We start from the raw sequence: 21,509 nt of genomic DNA on the forward strand, positions 1-21,509 counted from the left end.
TTACCTTCATTAACGGGCAGAGAGCTGAGCTGAGAGCCAAACTAAAGGAAACACTATGGATGTGTATCTCTTTTGCCTTTAAAAGTATGGGGAAAGTATCTATGGGAAGATTAGGGACACGTCTATGGCAATGGAGGAAAACTTTCATGTTTGTATTGTACGCTGCCCCTTAACAGGGCAAATAGCAGCTATCTTCAGGAAAATGGTCCCCACAAAATTCTCCCAGCATTGTTGTTTCAGTCCTCCTGCCCCTGCTCTTTACAAAGATTTAGACTGGAGATTCAGTCAGTCATCTCCAGTAGTTTTGAGTAGCCAAAACAAGCAGATTCCTACCTTATTTGGTAATATAACGATTGCACTGGAAATCCCTGCAAAGATTAAAGTAACCAGAACAATGGCTGCACTTAAAAGAACAGGACTTAAAGTAAAAGAGATGGAAATCAGTAGGGATTTTCCCACTCAGAGTGGGAGAGATTAGTTTACAGGTCCCTGGGATTGAAGTTTAATGAGCTCCCATGGTCCCAGAAGTTGTAAACAATGCCAGCAATGTTATCCTGTGGAGGATTTTTCAAACTGAGATCATCAACTCCTACATCTGGGGTCCCAAATATGCCCCTGGGTACCATGGCGCTCTCAGACCATGGCATCTGTTGAAGCCCTATAGAATCATAGTTGGAAGTGGTCCCAAGGATCATCAATTCAACCCTCTGCAATGCTGGAATCTAGGCCAAAGCATCCATGTCAGATGGCCATCCTTCTGTCTTGCACCCCCCCCCCTTTTAATGGCTTTGGGTGTGGAGTTGTTTGTTGCTTGTTTTGGCGGGATGTTGTCTGATTCCACCCACCAACCCTGTGTATTTTATTTTTGTCAGCGTTCTGCCTGGGTTTGGGTTGAGGGGGAAACGTTCTGAACATTGCCATTTTCTCCCTGTTGGTGAAATGGGCATTTTGTGGTGCGCACAACAGTTTCTTAGGTTTTTTTCCTTCGATAAACATGTCCCTGGGTCTGCAGAGGTTGCAGACCCTTGCCTTCATTGAAAGCTAACGGTTCCAGGAAATGGCCACAAACCATGTATGCTCTGAGCTTAAAGAGAATGAAATCTCTTTACAAAACCCTGTGCCAAAGAAGCCCTAATTTGGCAAGACAGATTAACCTTGTGAACTAAGGATATTTCCGTGTGTGTGTGTGTGTGTGTGTGTGTGTGTGTTAAGCAACATGCAGAACACTGAAGCCCTGACTTCCTGACTCCTGAACATCCTGCTTATTTCCCCCTTTGCTTTCAGCGTAGTCTGAAAACTGTCCCTAAGTAACTGAATCTCCTGATGTGGGAGGAAATAAAGCAGCCACACCTCGTCTTGCTCAGTCCTTGCCAACTCCCTCGCTTGTTGTGTGACATGCCTGGAGTCTAGCCCTTGTGCAATGGGCCAGAGAGAGAGAAGGGCCTGTATACTGCAACTGCTTTATCTCCTTTGGCCCCCAAAGGCAAAGAAGTGTCAAAAGATGTAAAGGGATAGCTGCATCCTCCGGCTTCGAATCCAGGCACCCTATCATAGAATCATAGAGTTGGGTCAATTGGTCTAACCTAGGGTTGCCATCTTTCAAAAAGTGAAAATCCGGACACAAAAGTTGTTGAGCTTTATTGGGCAAAGTTGCTGAGCTCTTTTTTTGCTGTGGGGAGAAAAGTTGTTGAGCTTCTCTTAGTTTTGCCCAAAGTTGTTGAGCTTTCCCTCCCAAATCTAAACAAAACAAAACAAAACATTTTTCAGCTACCGTATTTTTTGCTCTATAATACGCACATTTTCCCCTCCAAAAATTAAGGGGAAATGTGTGTGCATCTTATGGAGTGAATGCAGGCTCCTTGGCTTCAGCGATAGCAATGCAGAAACAGATGCAATATTATACTTATATTATAATTAGTTTCATAATTATATATTATATATTTTTATAGAAAAATTATTGTTTTAATACAATTTATTGTTGTTGATGATGATGATTTTGTTGGGCTCCCAACAAAATATTAAAAACACAATAAAACATCAAACATTAAAAACTTTCCTATACAGGGAAATTGCAGCTTCCTCCCAGTTTGCGATATATATGGCAGGTGTGCAGTTCAGCAAATCGCATGCTGGGAGCCCACCATCAATTCTGACCCTTGCTGGCTCCTAACAATAAAACAATGAACAGGGTGGGGATACGATGACTACTGCAGTCGGCACAAGATAATATCACCAAGGCAGCTATCTGTAAACAAACAATAAATATCCATTAAAAATGGCAAAAGTAGTTTCCTTCCCAAATCGGTTTTATCTTAAGCAATAGCAAACTCAGTAAATAAAGAGTTTGCTTGTAATACACCAGTGATTCAGTGCTTATTTCTTCTCTTTCAAAAATAGATTTTATCTTGAACAATTGCAAACGCAGTAATAAAGAATCCACTTGTGATATACCAGTGGTTCAGTGCTTGGACATCGTTCTGGTAATCCGACGTTTTGTCGCTAAAGATCTTAGTCATCGAGCTTTGTAGTAAATAATATACAAGAGAGACAGTATGTAAAGGACTTTAAGCAGGGGTATATCTGTCCCCATCTGCATGTTTCCATCGGGGGGAGCATAGAAGGAGGATGATGTCTTTCAGTTTGTTAAACCTGAAGGAGGTTGATGACTAAGCTCTTTAAGCGACGAAACGTTGGATTACCGGAACGACGGCCGAAATTCTTACTGAGTTTCTGTGAGAGGGGGGTGTTCTGGCATGTGGCATTGCCACTCTTCTCCCCTGTTCCAGAGATGGGGAAGACGAGTGGAAGGCCTTGCAGAAAGCCCCTTCTCTTGATGCCTCCTTCTCAAGTTTACAAGAGAGGGACACATTCTAGTTGTGGTGGAAGTGGTGGAGCGAACAGTGGGAGTGGGGAGGGGTGCAGTGGTGGGGCAGGGGAGCCATTCTTATTGTGCCTCAGGTGGCGAAACAAGATGGGCCAGCACTGGTGGAGGGGGGTGGGTTGGGGTGGCGTCTCATTGGGAGCACTGCTCTGACCTTTGTAACCTAAACGGCTGTGGCCCTGTATACCTGAAGGAGCATCTCTGAGGGTGGACCTTCTGGCGGTTCCCTCATTGCGAGAAGCGAAGTTGCAGGGAACCAGGCAGAGGGCCTTCTCGGTAGTGGCGCCCGCCCTGTGGAATGACCTCCTGTCAGATGTCAAACAAATAACCAGTTGTGCAACTTCTGTAGACATCTGAAGGTAGCCCTGTATCGGGAAGTTTTTAATGTCTGATGTATCATGTGCTCTTTTATATTCTGTTAGAAGCCGTCCAGAGTGACTGGGGCAAACCAGTCAGATGGACAGAATACAACAACTTCTTCTTCATCATCATCATCATCATCATCTTCTTCTTCTTCTTCTGTTGTTGTTGCTGTTGACGTTGTTACTATTACTATTATTATTAGTCCCCTGATGTCTGGTGTCAGCCCTGACTGTGGCAAAATCCAATCTTCCTGGTGTTGTGTGATTCCTTTATTTAGTTCTGTTATGTACTGAGTTGAATAGGATCCAAAAGGCAGCAGTCTGATTGGTCCTAGAACAATAGGATTCAGAATGCAGCAGTCTGATTGGTCCTAGAACAATGCAGCAGTATGATTGGTTGGCAGGAACCACCCAATCATGCTCCAGATAGAAGTGAATCCACAACCTGATTGGCTTACAGTAGAATTCCGGAATTAGCCAATCATGTGCAGCCCATTGTGTAAAGAATGTATATAAAGCAGATACCTTGAGGGGACTTTCATTCATTCCTCCTCACCACTATGAGCTGAATAAAGAGCATGAAATCACTTTGCGACTCTGAGTACTGTATATTTCAAGTTCCTTCTCAGTGCAGAATATCTCGTCTTGCTGTATGCCAAGTTCTTATTTGACCCAAAGAGCAAGCTTCTATTTAAATTGTTGTCAACTAAGCACTTGAAAAAATAATGCAGAACTCATATCAGGCTAGGCTCGCCCGCTGTTCTCAAGTACCTTGGATCCTCTCCAAGATACTGCTGTGCAGAAGTTTGAGGAAGAGTTAATATTAAAAACAAAACAAAAAAGAAATGATATTTATAAACTATGCATTCTTATGCTATATGGCTCAAGTTGAATCTAGCATGGAGGCTGGAGGCACACAATTCCCTGAGCCCTGGACAAACAAGAGACGCTGCCAGCATTTAGTGATGAGGGATGCAAAGATTTCCTTGTTAAATCTGATACCTATTTCCAGGAAATAACATCTGTGCACACTCTGTCCTCCTCACTTCTTCCACAGTTGCTGCCACTCATAAAACAAGTTCCTTTTGCATCTTCCTTAACTGCTCCGACCTATAATAAAATATGGCTTACTGGCTATTTTCCCAGGTGCGTTAACTTTGGGTTTGTTTTTTTAGGAAGTGCTTGTGCCACATGCAGTAGTGCTGACTTTGGATTCCCAGATTGTGGACTCAGCTATGCAGCTGCAAATATAATGTTTTAAGTGCATTATACAAATGTGGCACTAGATGGCGCTGATGAGCTAATGGCAAATTCCATATATATTTTAAAACATTTAAAATTAAAAAAAGCTTTTTTCCCAGCCTCTATCTTCAGATCTGAGCCCCTTCTCCTATCCTTCCCTGCTTCCCAGCCTTTGAAATTAGCAACTGCAGCAGTTTCCCCTAACCTGATGGAATCTTGTGTGGGTTTATGGAGGGAGAGTGGAATGATTGCAAGGTGATCATGCCATGCAGCAGAACTAGCGTGGCACCAGCATGTCAGGGTTAGCCAACCCTGTGCCCTCCCAGTGTTCTTGGACTACAACTACCATCTGCCCCAGTCAGCATAGTCTGTTGTCAGGGATGATGGGAGTTGGAGTCAGTAGCTGAGGCCATGGTTGGGCTGTGTTGCTTAGTTGGCTGAGTCACTGCTGCGTAGCATGAGCCCGTGTGGCATAATGGTTCGAGTGTTGGACTGGGACCTGGGAGAGCTGGGTTCGAATCCCCACTCAGCCATGAAATGAAGCTCACTGGGTGACCTTGGGCCAGTCACCCTCTCAACCTAACCTTCTGGAAAAGCTGTCCAAATGGAACTGAACTGAGTTTGGTGAGCCTTACTTCTCAGAAAGTGTACTGAAATATACTCGGAGTCGAGAGTGGATTTCATGCTCTTTGTTCAGCTCGTAGTGGTGAGGAGGAATGGAAGTTCCCCCAAAATATCTGCTTTATATACATTATTTACACAATGGGCCCCACGTGCTTGGCTAATTCCGGGATTCTCCTGTAGGCCAATCAGGTTGTAGATTCACTTCCACCTGGAGCTGGATTGGGTGGCTCCTGCGGACCAATCATACTGCTGCATTGTTCTAGGACCAATCAGACTGCTGCATTCTGAATCCTATTGTTCTAGGACCAATCAGACGGCTGCATTCTGAATCCTATTGTTCTAGGACCAATCAGACTGCTGCATTTTGGATCCTATTCAACTCAGTACATAACATGCACATAGGATTGTGGGAGAGAGGTGATGCTTGGCTTAACTCTTCTATCGAAACCAAAGCGCTTGGCTTCTCCTGGATCATGCGCTCAGCACCTAGAAACACCCTCTGCTGCCTGACTCTGGGGCACATATCTTCAGAGAGACACCCTTGAGGACCTCTCTGTAAACCTCCCATTTTATGGCTCCTTTTGGGTTTTCCCTTTTTCTTTCTATGAGCGAGCGATCTGGCAACTCATTCAGCTCCTGGGTTGGTTTATCAGCATTGCCAACACACCAAACGGCTGAGCTGATATAAGCAGCGGCACACCAGCATGAGATTGCCCACCCAGATAGCTCAGTCGGTAGAGCGTGAGCCCAACTTAACCTCAGGGTCATGGGTTTGAGCCCCACACTGGGCAAAATATTTCTGCATGACAGGGGGGTTGGACTAGATGGCTCTTGTCGTCCCTTCCAACCCCACAATTCTATGATTTATTATCTATGTTCAGAGGTGCTAGATGTTCAGAGCCAGGTGACCCCGCAAAACCCCAGAGCTCCAGTGTTTCCTGCCAAATTCCTGCTGATGAATGTTTACTCAGCAGACTGAAAAGAAAAGGAGGGAAAATCCCTTTCTTTTCTCTTTCCTATTGCGTATCTAAAAACCGAACTGAGGCAAAAGTCCAAGCCTTAGCTCCAGAGTGGGGGGCCTTTGGAGAAAGGGAGTATTGCTAGCAGCAGAGAGATCGGATCAAAATAAAAGCTGGTTAAAAAAAGGCTTCAATAAACATTCAGTGGATTCAAATAAACGGTTCTGCAAAGGAGTTGAAATTTTCTTTCCCACTTTTAAAGATCAGGTTTACGCCTTCGCATTTCCTCTTTTTTGCTAGGCTAGGGTATTTCCACGGCTTCATAGACCATTCAAAAAATATCTGTAAGTAAACAGGAGCTTAAAAATATTTTGTATTAAGATGGCTACCAGCACAAAAGGCTGGGAAATTCCACTGTTCCTGTGTTTTGTTGATTTTGGGAGCACTGCCCAGCCCTGGATAGCATGACACCCAAAAAAATAACGCCGTTTAGACAATGTAAAAGAAATAAGCTACTATATGGGGCTGAAAGTATGTTTACTAGGAGTGCCTGAATATTTTCATAGGTACACGTCACATTAAAATCACATTTATATCCCATTCTTCCTGCAAGGAGCTCTTGGTTCCTCCATCCTCATATTTATCACTATTAAGTACCGTTGCCCTCAATGGAAGAATTAAGTCCATGTTTTAATATATTTCCCATTGAAATCATTGGAACGTTAAAGGTGCTTAGCTTGGATCGTGTCCATACTGAAAACGAAGCGTTCCATCATAATACAAACACGGCATGTTGTTTTCTGAACAGTTTGGCAAATGTTTTCTACTAACAGTGAAATAAAGAATGTCAGCGCACTGAGCCATAGGGCTTTTGCAAGTTGCACCGGTTTATTTTCAGCTCTTTTCACTTTATGCCATATGTTCAGGAAAGTATGCACTATGTACAAGGAAAGCCTAATGGTTCTAGGATTTCCTTCCTTGAAGGAAGCTATACCAGAAAATAAATTATTCTCCTACTGTTAAGGACAATGTTTCCCCCACTAACACTATGCATACAAACACATTTTTAAAAGTTAATTATCACAGTTTTATTAAGCCCTTCCACTAAAGGATGAGAGGAAAGTACACATATAGACCATTCCCCAATTTTACCTTTACAAGAGGTGGGTTAGAGAGAGAGTCAGTGAATTGCTAAAAGTCAGCCAAAAAACAGAAACTGACTGTAGTCCTGGTCCAGCAAAAGGACACAGAAGCTGATTCGTTCTGAGTCAGATCCACTATATTTTATTTTTAAATTCATATCCTTCCTTTCTTCTTAGACCAGGGCTCATATGTTTTCTTGACCATTATTCCTCGCTGTCAGGTCTAAATTTACAGAGCCAGTTTGGAATCTGTTCTATGTACTATATAATAAGTGCAGTTCTAAGCATGTTTACTCAGAAGTTTCATCAAACTCATTAGGCTAGCTATATTTATTAGTGTGTTTAGGATTACCGCCAGATTAATATTTGTGTTTCATCATTAGGTATCGGAGAGATTCCCTCTCTCTCTTTTATTAAATTTAGATGCTCCATTTCCACGCATAACACCCTAGGTGGCTAACAGCATCATTTGACATGGTAAAGTCAAAGCAAAAGAAATTTTAGAAAACACATTTATTTCCATCATTTATTTACTGTCTATGCTGCCCAAAAGCAAAAGTTATTGCTTTGCAATGAAGGTTGGTACACAAGATGATTGACTGATAAATAAATAAATAAATAAATAAATAAATAAATTATTTATTTATTTATTATTTATACCCCGCCCATCTAGCTGGGCCTCCCCAGCCACTCTGGGCGGCTTCCATAGAAACCAAAAATACACTAAAATATAACACGTTAAAAACTTCCCTGAACAGGGCTGCCTTAAGATGTCTTCTGAATGTCAGGTAGTTGTTTATTGCTTTGACATCTGCTGGAAGGGCGTTCCACAGGGCGGGCGCCACTACCGAGAAGGCCCTCTGCCTGGTTCCCTGTAGCTTTGCTTCTCGCAATGAGGGAACCACCAGAAGGCCCTCGGCGCTGGACCTCAGCGTCCGGGCAGAACGATGGGGGTGGAGACGCTCCTTCAGGTATACTGGACCGAGGCCGTTTAGGGCTTTAAAGGTCAGCACCAACACTTTGAATTGTGCTTGGAAACGTACTGGGAGCCAATGTAGGTCTTTCAAGACCGGTGTTATATGGTCTCGGCGGCCGCCCCCAGTCACCAGTCTAGCTGCCGCATTCTGGATTAGTTGTAGTTTCCGAGTCACCTTTAAAGGTAGCCCCACGTAGAGTGCATTGCAGTAGTCCAAGCGGGAGATAACTAGAGCATGCACCACTCTGGCAAGACAGTCCGCAGGCAGATAGGGTCTCAGCCTACGTACCAGATGGAGCTGGTAAACAGCTGCCCTGGACACAGATTTGACCTGTGCCTCCATGGACAGCTGTGAGTCCAAAATAACTCCCAGGCTGCACACCTGGTCCTTTAGGGGCACAGTTACCCCATTCAGGACCAGGGAATCCTCCACACCTGCCCGCCTCCTGTCCCCCCAAAACAGTACTTCTGTCTTGTTAGGATTCAACCTCAATCTGTTAGCCGCCATCCATCCTCCAACCGCCTCCAGACACTCACACAGGACCTTCACCGCTTTCACTGGTTCTGATTTAAAAGAGAGGTAGAGCTGGGTATCATCCGCATACTGATGAACACCCAGCCCAAACCTCCTGATGATCTCTCCCAGTGGCTGCATGTAAATGCTGAAAAGCATGGGGGAGAGGACAGAACCCTGAGGCACCCCACAAGTGAGAGCCCAGGGGTCTGAACACTCATCCCCCACCACCACTTTCTGAACACGGCCCAAGAGGAAGGAGCGGAACCACTGTATGACAGTGCCCCCAGCTCCCAGCCCCTCAAGACGGTCCAGAAGGATGTTATGGTCGATGGTATCAAACACCGCTGAGAGATCCAGCAGAACTAGGAAACAGCTCTCACCTTTGTCCCTAGCCCGCCGGAGATCATCAACCAGTGCGACCAAGGCAGTTTCAGTCCCATGATGAGGCCTGAATCCCGACTGGAAGGGATCCAAATGGTCCGCTTCTTCCAGGCGTGCCTGGAGTTGTTCAGCAACCACTCGCTCAATCACCTTGCCCAAGAATGGAAGATTTGAGACTGGGCGATAGTTGGCCATCATGGCCGCATCTAAAGATGGTTTTTTAAGAAGCGGTTTAATAACCGCCTCTTTCAGCGGGTCTGGGAAGGCTCCCTCACGGAGGGAAGCATTCACCACCCCACGAAGCCCATCACCCAGTCCTTCCCGGCTAGCTTTTATAAGCCAGGATGGGCAAGGATCCAGGAGACAGGTGGTTGGCTTCACTCGTCCAAGCAGCCTGTCCACATCCTCGGAGGTAACAGATTGGAATTGATCCCACGCAACTTGACTAGACAGGACTCTAGCACTCTCCCGCCCCGGCCCTGCTCCCACGGTGGAGTCTACTTCTTCCCGAATCTGAGCGATTTTATCTGCAAAAAACTTTGCAAAATCATTGCAGGAGAACATGTGGCCCGTACTGGGCCCCGATGTTGCAGGTGGTTCCGCTAAATTGTGAACCACCTGAAAAAGTCTCCTGCTGCTGTTTTCTGCAGATGCAATAGAGTCGGTGAAGAAATTCTTCTTCGCCGTCGCTATTGCCACTTGGTAGGCTCGACGTTGAGCTCTAACCTGTGTCTGGTCAGATTCGGAATGAGTTATCCGCCACCGGCGCTCTAGCCGTCTCAACGATTGTTTCATTGCCCTCAGATCCGTGGAAAACCACGGGGCTGTCCGGGCTCCATGCAATCGGAGAGGGCACTTCGGAGCCAAACAGTCAATAGCCCTGGTTAACTCCGTATTCCAGCGGGCCACCAGGGAATCGGCTGAAAGGCCATCAACATGGGATAAAGCATCCCCTACCACTCTCTGGAAACCATTTGGATCCATTAAGTGGCGGGGGCGGACCATCCGAATTGGTCCCACCTCCCTGCAGAGGGGAAGGGTTGCGGAGAAGTCCAGTTGCACCAGGAAGTGATCTGACCATGGCACTTCTTTCGTTTCGCTTTTACTTAGTGTCAGATCACCAACATCCATAGAGGTAAACACCAGGTCCAAGGCATGTCCGCGACTATGGGTTGGGCCAGACTTATTCAGGGACAGCCCCATGGAGGCCATGCTTTCCACGAAGTCCCGAGCGGCCCCTTGTAAGGTTGTGTCGGCATGGATGTTAAAATCCCCTAGGACGACCAAACTAGGTGTCTCCAGGAGAACATCCGCCACGACCTGAAGCAGCTCGGGCAGGGAATCCTTGGTGCAGCGGGGAGGTCGGTACACCAAAAGGAATCCTGTACTGCCCCTGAAATATACTCAGAGTCGCAAAGTGATTTCATGCTCTTTATTCAGCTCATAGTGGTGAGGAGGAATGAATGAATGTCCCCTCAAAGTATCTGCTTTATATACATTATTTACACAATGGGCTGCACATGATTGGCTAATTCCGGAATTCTACTGTAAGCCAATTAGGTTGTGGATTCACTTCTATCTGGAGCATGATTGGGTGGTTCCTGCCAACCAATCATACTGCTGCATTGTTCTAGGACCAATCAGACTGCTGCTTCTGAATCCTATTGTTCTAGGACCAATCAGACTGCTGCCTTTTGGATCCTATTGTTCTAGGACCAATCAGACTGCTGCAGTTTGGATCCTATTCAACTCAATACATAACAGCCCCTATTGCCCAACTTCCAGAACATGCACTCGGAAAACTGGGTCTTCCCAATAGGACGCCTGGTGCAAACTAATGACTTCCTAAAAATCACTCCAACCCCCCCTCCCCGCCCACATGACCTGGGTTGCTGTGCGTAAGAGAAACCTGGTGGACAAGCAGCGGCAAGGACAGGCCCATCTGCTTCATCCAACCAAGTCTCTGTTACACATGCCAGGTCAAGTCCTCCATCCATGATCAAGTCATGGATGGCAGTGGTCTTATGAATCATTGACCTGGCATTGCACAGCAGCACCTTCAGGTCATGTGGGTATCCCTTGCTGATTCTAGTATCCATCCGGTCAGGACCAGACCCGGAGGCAGGAATAGTCCTCAGACAACGACTAAACCTGCCCCCTCTGTAATGACATGGTCTAGTCTTAGCGTAACTCCTCCTCCTACCCGTGATCACTGAGATCGGTTGTCCCAGTGCATCCCCCCCTGTGGAACATGCCCCAGCCATTTTGTGGGCTGGGGCCCACTCCCTGGCAGCCCTGGCCCCTCCCCCTAAGGACAAAATAACACCTTAAACAAACAAACAAAACCAATAAAACAATACAAACAAAAAACTGTAAAAATTACAAAAACAACAAAATCAAAAAAATTCCCCAAGCCCAACCAAACATCCACCCCACCCCCCACATACAAAAAATTCAAAAGAAATTTTTAAAAACATTTAAATAAATAAATAAATAAATGCTCTCAGGGTGGCTGACAGGCAAAAGGAAACAAATCAGATAAATGGCTTAGGACCGCAATACCTCAGGGACCCAGATTCTGCCCTCATCATTTGAAGTCCTCCTTTGTGTGCCTCCTCCATGCGAGATCCGGAGGGTGGCAACACAAGAAAGGGCCTTTTCTGTGGTGGCTCCCTGTTTATGGAATGCTCTTCCCAGGAATGTTCAACTGGTGCCTTCATTATACATCTTTAGGCGCCCGGCAAAAACGTTCCTCTTCAACCAGATCTTTGGCCGATTAACACCTGAAATCCTTTAAAATGTGTTGGGGAGCAGGATTATTAGTTTGCTTTTGTTCTTATATTTATTATGTGTTTTGTGTTTCTTTTATTGTATTTTTATGTTGTGAACCACCCTGAGATCTTTGGTTGAAGGACAGTATACGAATTTAATAAAGAATAATAAAGCCATAATCAAATCTAAGTCATTTGAGAGAGAAAGAGAGAGAGAGAACAGAGTACCGTATTTTTTGCTCTATAAGACTCACTCCTAAAAAGTAAGGGGAAATGTGTGTGCATCTTATGGAGCGAATGCAGGCTGCGCAGCTATCCCAGAAGCCAGAACAGCAAGAGGGATTGCTGCTTTCACTGCGCAGCGATCCCTCTTGCTGTTCTGGCTTCTGAGATTCAGAATATTTTTTTTATTGTTTTCCTCCTCCAAAAACTAGGTGCGTCTTGTGGTCTGGTGTGTTTTATAGAGCGAAAAATACAGTATATCAGGCTTCCTCAATCTCGGCCCTCCAGATGTTTTGAGACTACAATTCCCATCATCCCTGACCAATGGTACTGCTAGCTAGGGATCATGGGAGTTGTAGGCCCAAAACATCTGGAGGGACAAGGTTGAGGAAGCCTGGAGTATATAATAACAGTCAAAGTTACTAAGCCTACTTTTTCTTTCAAATTCAAACTGTGGTAATGTGATATGGTATCAACGTCTCCTCTCTCAAAGGTGCTTTTTTTTAAAAAAAATCCACCCAAATCTTGTTTTCAGCTCACATAGATTCCCCACCCCCATCTCAGCCTTTGTGACTAATATCACGCATGACTCAGCCCCATTCTTCAAAGGCTATCTCTTCATGTTGCTGATCAGAGGCTCATGTACATTGAAATGAGTCAACTTCTAAACTTATGCCTGACTCCTTGAATGATTTCCCATTCAGTGGAGGAAGCTGGAGTTGGCCCGACTGCAAACCATAAATGAAAGAGAAAGGATTACGTGAAAGAGAAAGGAATCATTTTCATCCCTTGAGATAATGTAAAAAGTGTTGGTAGGAACATACTGGATGTGTCATTAGTGAATTATGTAATTTAACGTTTGCATTTTGTGTAAATATCGTTTCGTGCAGGTATGGAATGAAATTTAAATAAGCGTTAAACGAAATCTAACAAAAAGAAATTCCAGATTCTGTTATTCTCCCTCTCTCATGAATAGCTCGGTTAGAACATGGTGTTGATCACGCCAAGGTTCTAGGTTTGATCCCCATAAGGGACAGCTGCATATTCCTGCATTGCAGGGAGTTTCCCAAACTTAGGTCTCCAGTTGTTTTTGGACTACAACTCCCATTATCCCCAGCTAGCAGGGTCAGTAATCAGGGATGATGGGAACTGTAGTACAAAAACAGCTGGAGGCCAAAGTTTGGGAAACCCTTGTTGATCCTCAGGGTCCGTTCCTATTCTGTGATTCTCTATTATTCTCATAAAATTAGAACCCAGGGCCAGTCAATAAAGCTGAATATTAGAAGATCCAGGAGAGAGGGAAAAGGAAGTCCTTCATAGATTTGCCTAATTATACTATGGAGCTTTTGATTTCTTTTTACTTTTAATTTGCTTTTAGCTTTTCATGATTTTATTGTTTGCTTTTATGTTCTTTTCATATTCTTGTAAACCGCTGTGATATATGTTTTATGATGCACTGATATATAAATATTTTTAGAAATCAATAATAAATAGTTACCGGGAAGAGGTGTAAGCACCCTGCAAGCAGATCAGGACGAATGCTTGTTGCCAAATAACTGCCCCCTAAACAAATCAGAATAAATTGCTCAATAACAGGTGGGTGTAGGTCTAATGACAGTGTAAATTTTGTGCAGGCAGATCCAGACGAATGCTGAATAAAACAGGTTATCCAGAGCGCTGTGTCCCTGCCTGCTGTGATAGGTGTCTTCTGTTCTCGAAAACCCAGGTGCTAATAAATGGTAAATCAGCAGTTTAACGAGAAGATCTTAACTAATTTGCCCCTTCCAATCAATAAGGAGGCTTTCAGTACTTCTGATAATTGAACCATAAACATTTAGGAAAAGATGAACCCCACCCCATAATAGGCAGCCGCCAGTGTTGATCAGAAGTGAATGTAGTCTGTCCTCTATTGTTCAAGATTTGAGAGGTCAGCACAAGAATATTAAAGGTGAGACAGATTTGTTTTTTTGTAATGTTGCCAGGTTCTTGGTATTGGAAATACATGCTTTAAAAAAAGAACCATGCATCCTGTAAGATGAAAAGCTGCCCTGGAGAGTATCAGTAAACGTTGCAGCCCAGCCAAGAAATGACAGTCACTTGCGACAGCTTCCTTTTGGGAAATTTTAAACTGATAACTTCTTAGTATAAAAGAAAAAATAAATAAATGTCTGCTCCAAACCCTGGGTGTTGTTAAGGAAGACAGAAGCATTATTGCCAAGAGAATAAGCTGTGAGGGGTGAAATCTCCATTTTAGATTTCACTTCATCAAACTCCTACGTGCAATTCAGGATTAAAAATATGTAACACAGGGTTTTTAAAATAGGGTTTGCAAAGATTTATTGAGCTTTTGTGAGAGAGAATCACTGAAAAACAGCAACACTGTAACAGCACAATCCTGTGCAAATCTACTCAGAAGTAAGTCACATTGAGCTCAATAGGACTTGCTCCCAGGTAAGTGGGTATAGAATTGCAACCTAAGTATTATTCTGGTCTAATATATATGCACAGCAATAATGAAAGTACTGTACTTTATGGCAAATCTGCCACTGAGGGGATTCATACAGTATTTCAGAGATTTGCCCCCATCCTCCCCATAAATAGTTTTTATATATTGTCAAAAGAGAATCCGCCTTTGTGTTGTATTTTCCATCTTCCAAACTTGGCATGTTATTGACAGGGCCAGATTTAGGTTTGATGAGGCCCTAAGCTAAGTGGTCTAAACCACTGAGCCATTTGGGCTTGCAGATCAGAAGGTCAGCGGTTTGAATCCCTGTGACGGGGTGATCTCCCGTTGCTTGGTCCCTGCTCCTGCCAACCTAGCATTTTGAAAGCATGACAACGTGCAAGTAGATAAATAGGTACTGCTCCGGCGGGAAGGTAAACAGCGTTTCCGTGCATAGCTCTGGTTTCGCCAGAAGCAGCTTAGTCATGCTGGCCACATGACCCAGAAAAACTGTCTGCAGACAAATGCCGGTTCCCTCAGCCTGTAAAGTGAGATGAGTACCACAACCCAAGTTGTCTGTGACTGGACTTAACTATCAGGGGTCCTTTACCTTTACCTTTTAAGCTACTGAAGGTAATGGGGTCCTTTATATATCCAGCTGTTCTTTGTCAACAACAAGTTGTCGCTGTTTTTTGTGTTGAATATATGCTATATGGTAATTAATGGACCTAATAGGTATCTAAAGCCATTTGCACATAACAAAATATGTACATCATAGGAGCATACACAACACAAAACACTGTTGCTGCATGTAGGTTTTATTTTATTTGGTTTTTATCTTATACAGTGGTACCTCGGGTTACAGACGCTTCAGGTTACAGATGCTTCAGGTTACAGACTCTGCTAACCCAGGAATAGTACCTCGGGTTAAAAACTTTGCTTCAGGATGAGAACAGAAATCGTGCGGCGGCAGCGGGAGGCCCTATTAGCTAAAGTGGTACCTCAGGTTAAGAACAGCCCTCAAGAACGAATTAAGTTCTTAACCCGAGGTACCACTGTATTTTGGAAATGTACATCCAGGTTTTTTCCCTTTAATTTTTTTTGGGGCCCCCAAGAGAGTGGGGCCCTAAGCTATAGCTTGTTTAGCTTATCCATAAATCTGGCACTGGTTATTGACAGTAGGACATGCAAGCTGGAAGGAGGTATGACACCTGCAGTTAGTGCATTATTTTGGCCATTGGTCACCTTTTATGTTCATTGTGTGTGCAGAGGGCAATGATTACATCTTTTTCTCCCCACCTTAGGATGGTTGGAATGAAGAGTGCCACCCAACTTGAGAAGAATAATGGGACGCTGCCGAAGATTACAAGATGAGAGACAGTTCAGAAGAGAGGAGAGACTCGGACTGCTGCAGTTAGTGGGGATGGGAACCTGTACGAAAGCAGAAGAAGACTAAATTTCATTAAATTAAATCTGAAAACAAACCTAGCGCATTGAATCGGCTTCCTTTTAAATAACGGAGAGTCAGGCCGCAGTCCTGAATCTCATCAATTTACAGTGGTACCTCAGGTTACATACGCTTCAGGTTACATACGCTTCAGGTAACCGCTAACCCAGAAATAGTACCTCAGGTTAAGAACTTTGCTTCAGGATGAGAACAGAAATCATGCTCTGGTGGTGTGGCGGCAGCAGAAGGCCCCATTAGCTAAAGTGGTGCTTCAGGTTAAGAACAGTTTCAGGTTAGGAACGGACCTCCGGAACAAATTAAGTACTTAACCTGAGGTACCACTGTATCAGTGAGACTTGCTGCTGTGAACCCTTTCCCAGAACGTCATTTTTACAATGAGCTCGTGGTGATTTGTTTGTGCTCATGATGGTATCTGAGGTGGATCTACAACCTTTTCCAACACTGTTTGCAGCTTGGGGGCAGACATACTGCTTCGTTTCCTATCAGTGCATGTCCCTAAACTTCACACCGAAATCCTTTAACTTTTCATCCCACAAATGATCCCGTAATGCAGTAAGGATGATATGCCGAATGTCCAGTATAAATCCACCTCTAATTCACTATTATTGCATCAGTGATGTGTTACAGAATACACCCACGAAATAAACACCAGTCTGGAGGGCCTCCAAGAAGACATAAAGAAGATTACTCTGTAAAAGCATTCATCAGTATAGAACTGCCTTGAACTGGCAGGGGGCACTGGAGGAAGGTGGGACTCTTCCTTTTTAAAAGAAAAAATATTTATGATTTTCAATTTTACACATTTCAATAATTTTACAATCATTTTTACATTTCGAAACTCTACTTCCTTCCCCCCTCTTTCTGTGGTCCCTTAAATTTATTTTTTATATTTTCTGCATATTCCAAATTAACTTAACTTACTCATTTATTCGTCTACTTTAAATATATACGTTTATAAAACTGCAGGTTATGGCAATCATCCTGCCAATGTTCTGTTTACGATTTGTTTGCAAATATTCAATAAACCATTTCCATTCTTTTATATTTAAAAAAGTTTGTTATCTTGATTTCTTATTTTTCTGGTACGGTAAGTTTCACCATTTCTGTGTATCCCATAAGTTTTTGTATCCATTCTTCTTTTGTCAGGACTTCTTCTTCTTTCCATTTTTTGGGCAGGTGACATTCTTGCCATGGATGGAGCTCCTCCTGTCCCCTTTTGTTGGCACCCTTCTGTCTCAAGAGACAATGGAAGAGTGCACCGTTAGAAAAAAAAAATATTCAGGGCACAAGCCTGGGCAGTGTGTTTGGAGGTCCTGGATAGAGGTAGATTTAGGGGAGCACAAGTTGTTTGGCCACACTAGGCATCGAGCCAAGAAAGCGCTGCAGGGGCACCCCAGCAATGACTTAGAATGAAAAGCGAGAGGCGGGGGGCACCGAATTTTGGCCTTGCACAGGGCACCACTGGAATTTGGAAGCCCAAAGTCTGCCACTGTCCTGGGCTGCCCAGACAACAAGACCCCTCCCCACCTCTTGGCCTCACTGATGTGGTCTAAATGAAAGCAGAGCAATATGTTTGTCACCAGCTTGGCTGCAGGAGTTGCCAGAAAGAGGTGTTCAAGGCGCCATCCAACCATCTTAAGGACACCGCTCTGGATTTGTGTTGTGTTTACTCCATCGCCTTTTGCGTGTTCAGAGCCAGAAACCTCCCCTCTAAATAAATTCACACTTGACCTAAATTTTGATTTGGTTTTTGAATTGAGGCCGCAACTTTATTGATTACAGAAAGAGACTGGTTGCATAGGCTCTGGTTCGACTAGCTTCCTGCCACACAGGTAGCGCTGACCCGGGGCACCAGCACAGGTCAGCCAAGGGTGAACACCTGGATAAGTGGAAAGCTGGGAATGGGCTAACTTTGCCACCCAAATGTCCCCCTGGACTCAGGCACGGGCACAACCCCCTCTCAGGGGTTGACCAAACCATCGAGTCCCTGGATTCCTTTAACGGAATACCCTTCACATAGGGATGGCGAGAGCGTTCTCCCATCCCTATCACCTGAACCAGAGCCTATCCACAACCTTACAAGTTGTGATGATTTGCTATGCGGCAGGCAAAACCCAAATGGCAACAGCCAATCAGCCAAGTGGGGGAAATTTCTGCCGTGCCCCTGTGCCAACGACAGACGACACACAACGGCATAGCAAGGTCAAGCACAAAGCCCCCAAAATAGGGAGAGGTGGGCGGGTGTTCTGAATGCATGCGCCAAAAGAGGAAGCTCTGGGTCACGTGCATGGGCATAAATAGGTCCCTTGAATCTTTTGGACTGCGTCCCATTGGCCAAATTATACCCAACTTTGAGGGACCCACCAATCGGGTGTTGTGGCTTACCAATTGTACCCACCCACAACACAGGGTGTCGGTTGTCCAGGCCTCACCATAAAACGTGCCCTCTTTAAGGGAGGACCCAATTTCTGCTCCCAAATATGTCCGGCAAGGCAGTGGGTTCAGGGTTTTCCTCGGGGTTTGCTCCCAAAGCCTTTCTTACAAATGAGTATACAGTGGTACCTTGGTTCTCGAACTTAATCTGTTCTGGGAGTCCGTTTGACTTCCGAAACTGTTCGAAAACCAAGGTGCGGCTTCCGATCAGCTGCAGGAGCTTCCTGCATTCAAGCGGAAGTTGTGTCGGATGTTTGGCTTCCAAAAAATGTTTGCAAACCGGAGCACTTACTTCTGGGTTTGCGGCATTCAGGAGCCGATTTGTTTGACGACAAAGCTGTTCGAGAACCAAGGTACCACTGTAGCAAGGCAGCAGAGATTTAAGGTCTGTGTTTTCCTTCTTCCCGATGGGCTACCTTCCCAGGTTGACAAGCCTCATCTGGCCTTCACTTCCCTCTACAGCACGTGCAGAAACCACCTTCTTGACCATTGGACTCATTTTGGGTCTCGTCCACTCAATCTGCCAGAGCCTGTCTTGCAGTATATACAGCTATATTAAAATTGCTGGTGCTTGGAGCTTCATTTGCATCTGTCACACAGGGCAGGGGTTTATAACCTTTTCACTCCAGGATAGATATTTATAGATTGTGGCTAAGGAGACAGGTATTTGGCTTCTAACTTCAGATGTGGGAGCACACTGGAGCCAAAGTAAACAGGAATGTGTACACAGCCTAAGACAACTCTTGTCTCCTTGTTTTCCTAATATATTTATTGCAAACAGTGAATCACTCTGTGCATTTTTAAAAAATCTTCATTGTTAACCTGTTTAATTGCCTTCCCATTGGGAAATATGCAGCTGTGAGTCATTTCAGTTTTCTTGCTATGGTGGCGGCCAAACCTTTTATCTTTTGTCAGATTGCTGGTTAATAGTTCAGAAATAACTTTCATCAAGTCCCACCCAGGCCACCCATTCCAAGCACAGTTATGTCCCTTTAGCAGTCACGGTAACTTTATCCTGGCAACTTGTAGTTTAGACACTTCCATTTCCCAACATCCTTAACAAATGACCATTCTTGGGCATTTTCCAGGGCCCGCTTTAACGCTCTCCCTTCAGCTCTTCTAGAGGGAAGATACAATAAAATACCGATCGAACAAAGATTATGTACCTGTAACAGCAATGAAATCGAAACCATTGGGCATGTCATCTTATACTGCCCATTATATCGAGACTCAAGAAAAGAGCTGATCGAACCGATTCTGAGGAAAATACCTCGTAGTACAGACAACACCTATATCAGACACCTCTTAGCTGACAAAGAGCCCGAAATTAACAGGCCCGTGGCAAAGTACTGTTACATTGCAACAAGAATAAGACGAGCAATGATGTCAACAACGGAGTTCAAGTTGTAAACATCGAAGGAACGATAATAAACAGTAGTGACACCTGAATTGAATTTTAAAACTTTGAAAGTCGAAACCTGGTCATAAATATAAGCACCAATTCTGTGAATTGGCCATATTTCTACTGTTATTTGTAGCACAATACTACTTTTAAAGTCATATTTTTATAATTTGCTTCCTGGTCACTGACCGTATTAAAGATATTTGATTTTTGATTTTTTGACCATTCTTGGGATTATCTCTTGATTGATTTGGGAAGAGACCTGCTCACTCTCACAGAGGAAGAAGCAACAACATTCTATGTTGCAGATATTAATATTGCGCAGTTTGAAGCGACTGGAAGCGTAAGAACTGACTCCTTTTGGAAGAAATTGTTGTCCAGGCCCATAAAAGTACTATTCAAACTTTTACTTGCAGAACTCTTCAAAAACAGAACATAAGCATCACAGTTACATCCAAAAATATCCATACAATGTCTTGTGCTGCCCAGCACAGGCTCAGCATCTTAGAAAATATGAAATAATCCAAACACACTAATGAGGAAAGGTTTCTCTCTCTTTAACAGCATCCATTTCCCATGAGAGCTTCATTTACATCAGGGTTTCCCAAACTTGGGTCTCCAACTGTTGTTTTTTTGGTACTACAATTCCCATCATCCCTGGCCACCGATGCTGATAGCTAGGGAAGATGGGAGTTGTAGTCCAAAACCAGCTTTGCCTTTGTTTGTTGGTGAACACAGCAAAGCATTCTTCTCACTCATAACCTATTGTGGTACAGTCAATAAAGCTACTACCTGCATTATGGTTCCTGAAATCAAGAATATTGTTTCCATCCATGTTTGGGTACAACTGGACACCATTTTGAATCAAAATGGTGGACTGAACCTTTCAAAGCTGCACTGATTTCTTTTGTTTCCTAGAATTCCCAAGAAGCACTGGGTACGAGTCTTATAGTCTACTCTAGTCTAGTCTAGTCTAGTCAGTGCTTTTTTCAGGGGGGATGCAGGGGTACGCATACCCCGAAACATTTTGTGAATCCAAATTTGGCCTCATTGAAGGGCAGTATTTCAATATAAATGAGAGTACTCTTAAACATTTTTTTATAGAAAAAAAGCACTGAGTATAGCATAGTATATAGTATAGTATAGTATAGTATAGTATAGTATAGTATAGTATAGTATAGTACAGTGGTACCTCTGGTTAAGAACTTAATTCGTTCCGGAGGTCTGTTCTTAACCTGAAACTGTTCTTAACCTGAAGCACCACTTTAGCTAATGGGGCCTCCTGCTGCCACCATGCCGCCAGAGCACGATTTCTGTTCTCATCCTGAAGCAAAGTTCTTAACTCGAAGTACTATTTCTGGGTTAGAGGAGTCTGTAACCTGAAGCATCTGTAACCCGAGGTACCACTTTATACCAATATCTATAGCTATCTTCGAGTTTTAAGAAGAGATCAGAACTTTGCACTCCCAACTTTTCCTGGAGCAGAGAATGGCTTTTGGGTCTGTACACCAGAATACACTCAGTCTGTTACAGGCAATTTATACACCTATGTGCCATAAAATATTGGGCCTTGATTGGAAGTGACATAGAGAGTCTTGTTGGTGGTGCCTAAAGTGCACTTCCTGTTTCACATGGCAATTCATCAGTTGATGCTGTGGTCCTGAAGTGGCAAATACGCGTACACAA

The 21,509-nt window shown here is 44.0% G+C and overlaps 1 protein-coding gene across 6 annotated transcripts in view; it reads left to right on the plus strand.

Annotated features, from left to right (window-relative positions):
• Positions 1-16,004, plus strand: part of CDC14A (cell division cycle 14A) — a 99,640-nt gene extending 83,636 nt beyond the window's left edge. For all 6 annotated transcript variants that reach the window (XM_083620448.1, XM_083620453.1, XM_083620450.1 and 3 more), the window contains one exon: positions 15,825-16,004. In XM_083620448.1, coding sequence (XP_083476574.1) covers positions 15,825-15,857 — 33 coding nt within the window. In that variant the 3' untranslated portion in view covers positions 15,858-16,004. The remainder of the gene's footprint in view (positions 1-15,824) is intronic.
• The last annotated feature ends 5,505 nt before the right edge of the window (positions 16,005-21,509 follow it).

The sequence above is a fragment of the Podarcis filfolensis genome (genome assembly GCF_964270895.1).
Source record: "Podarcis filfolensis genome assembly, chromosome: 6".
In the NCBI taxonomy this organism is placed as follows: Eukaryota; Metazoa; Chordata; class Lepidosauria; order Squamata; family Lacertidae; genus Podarcis; species Podarcis filfolensis.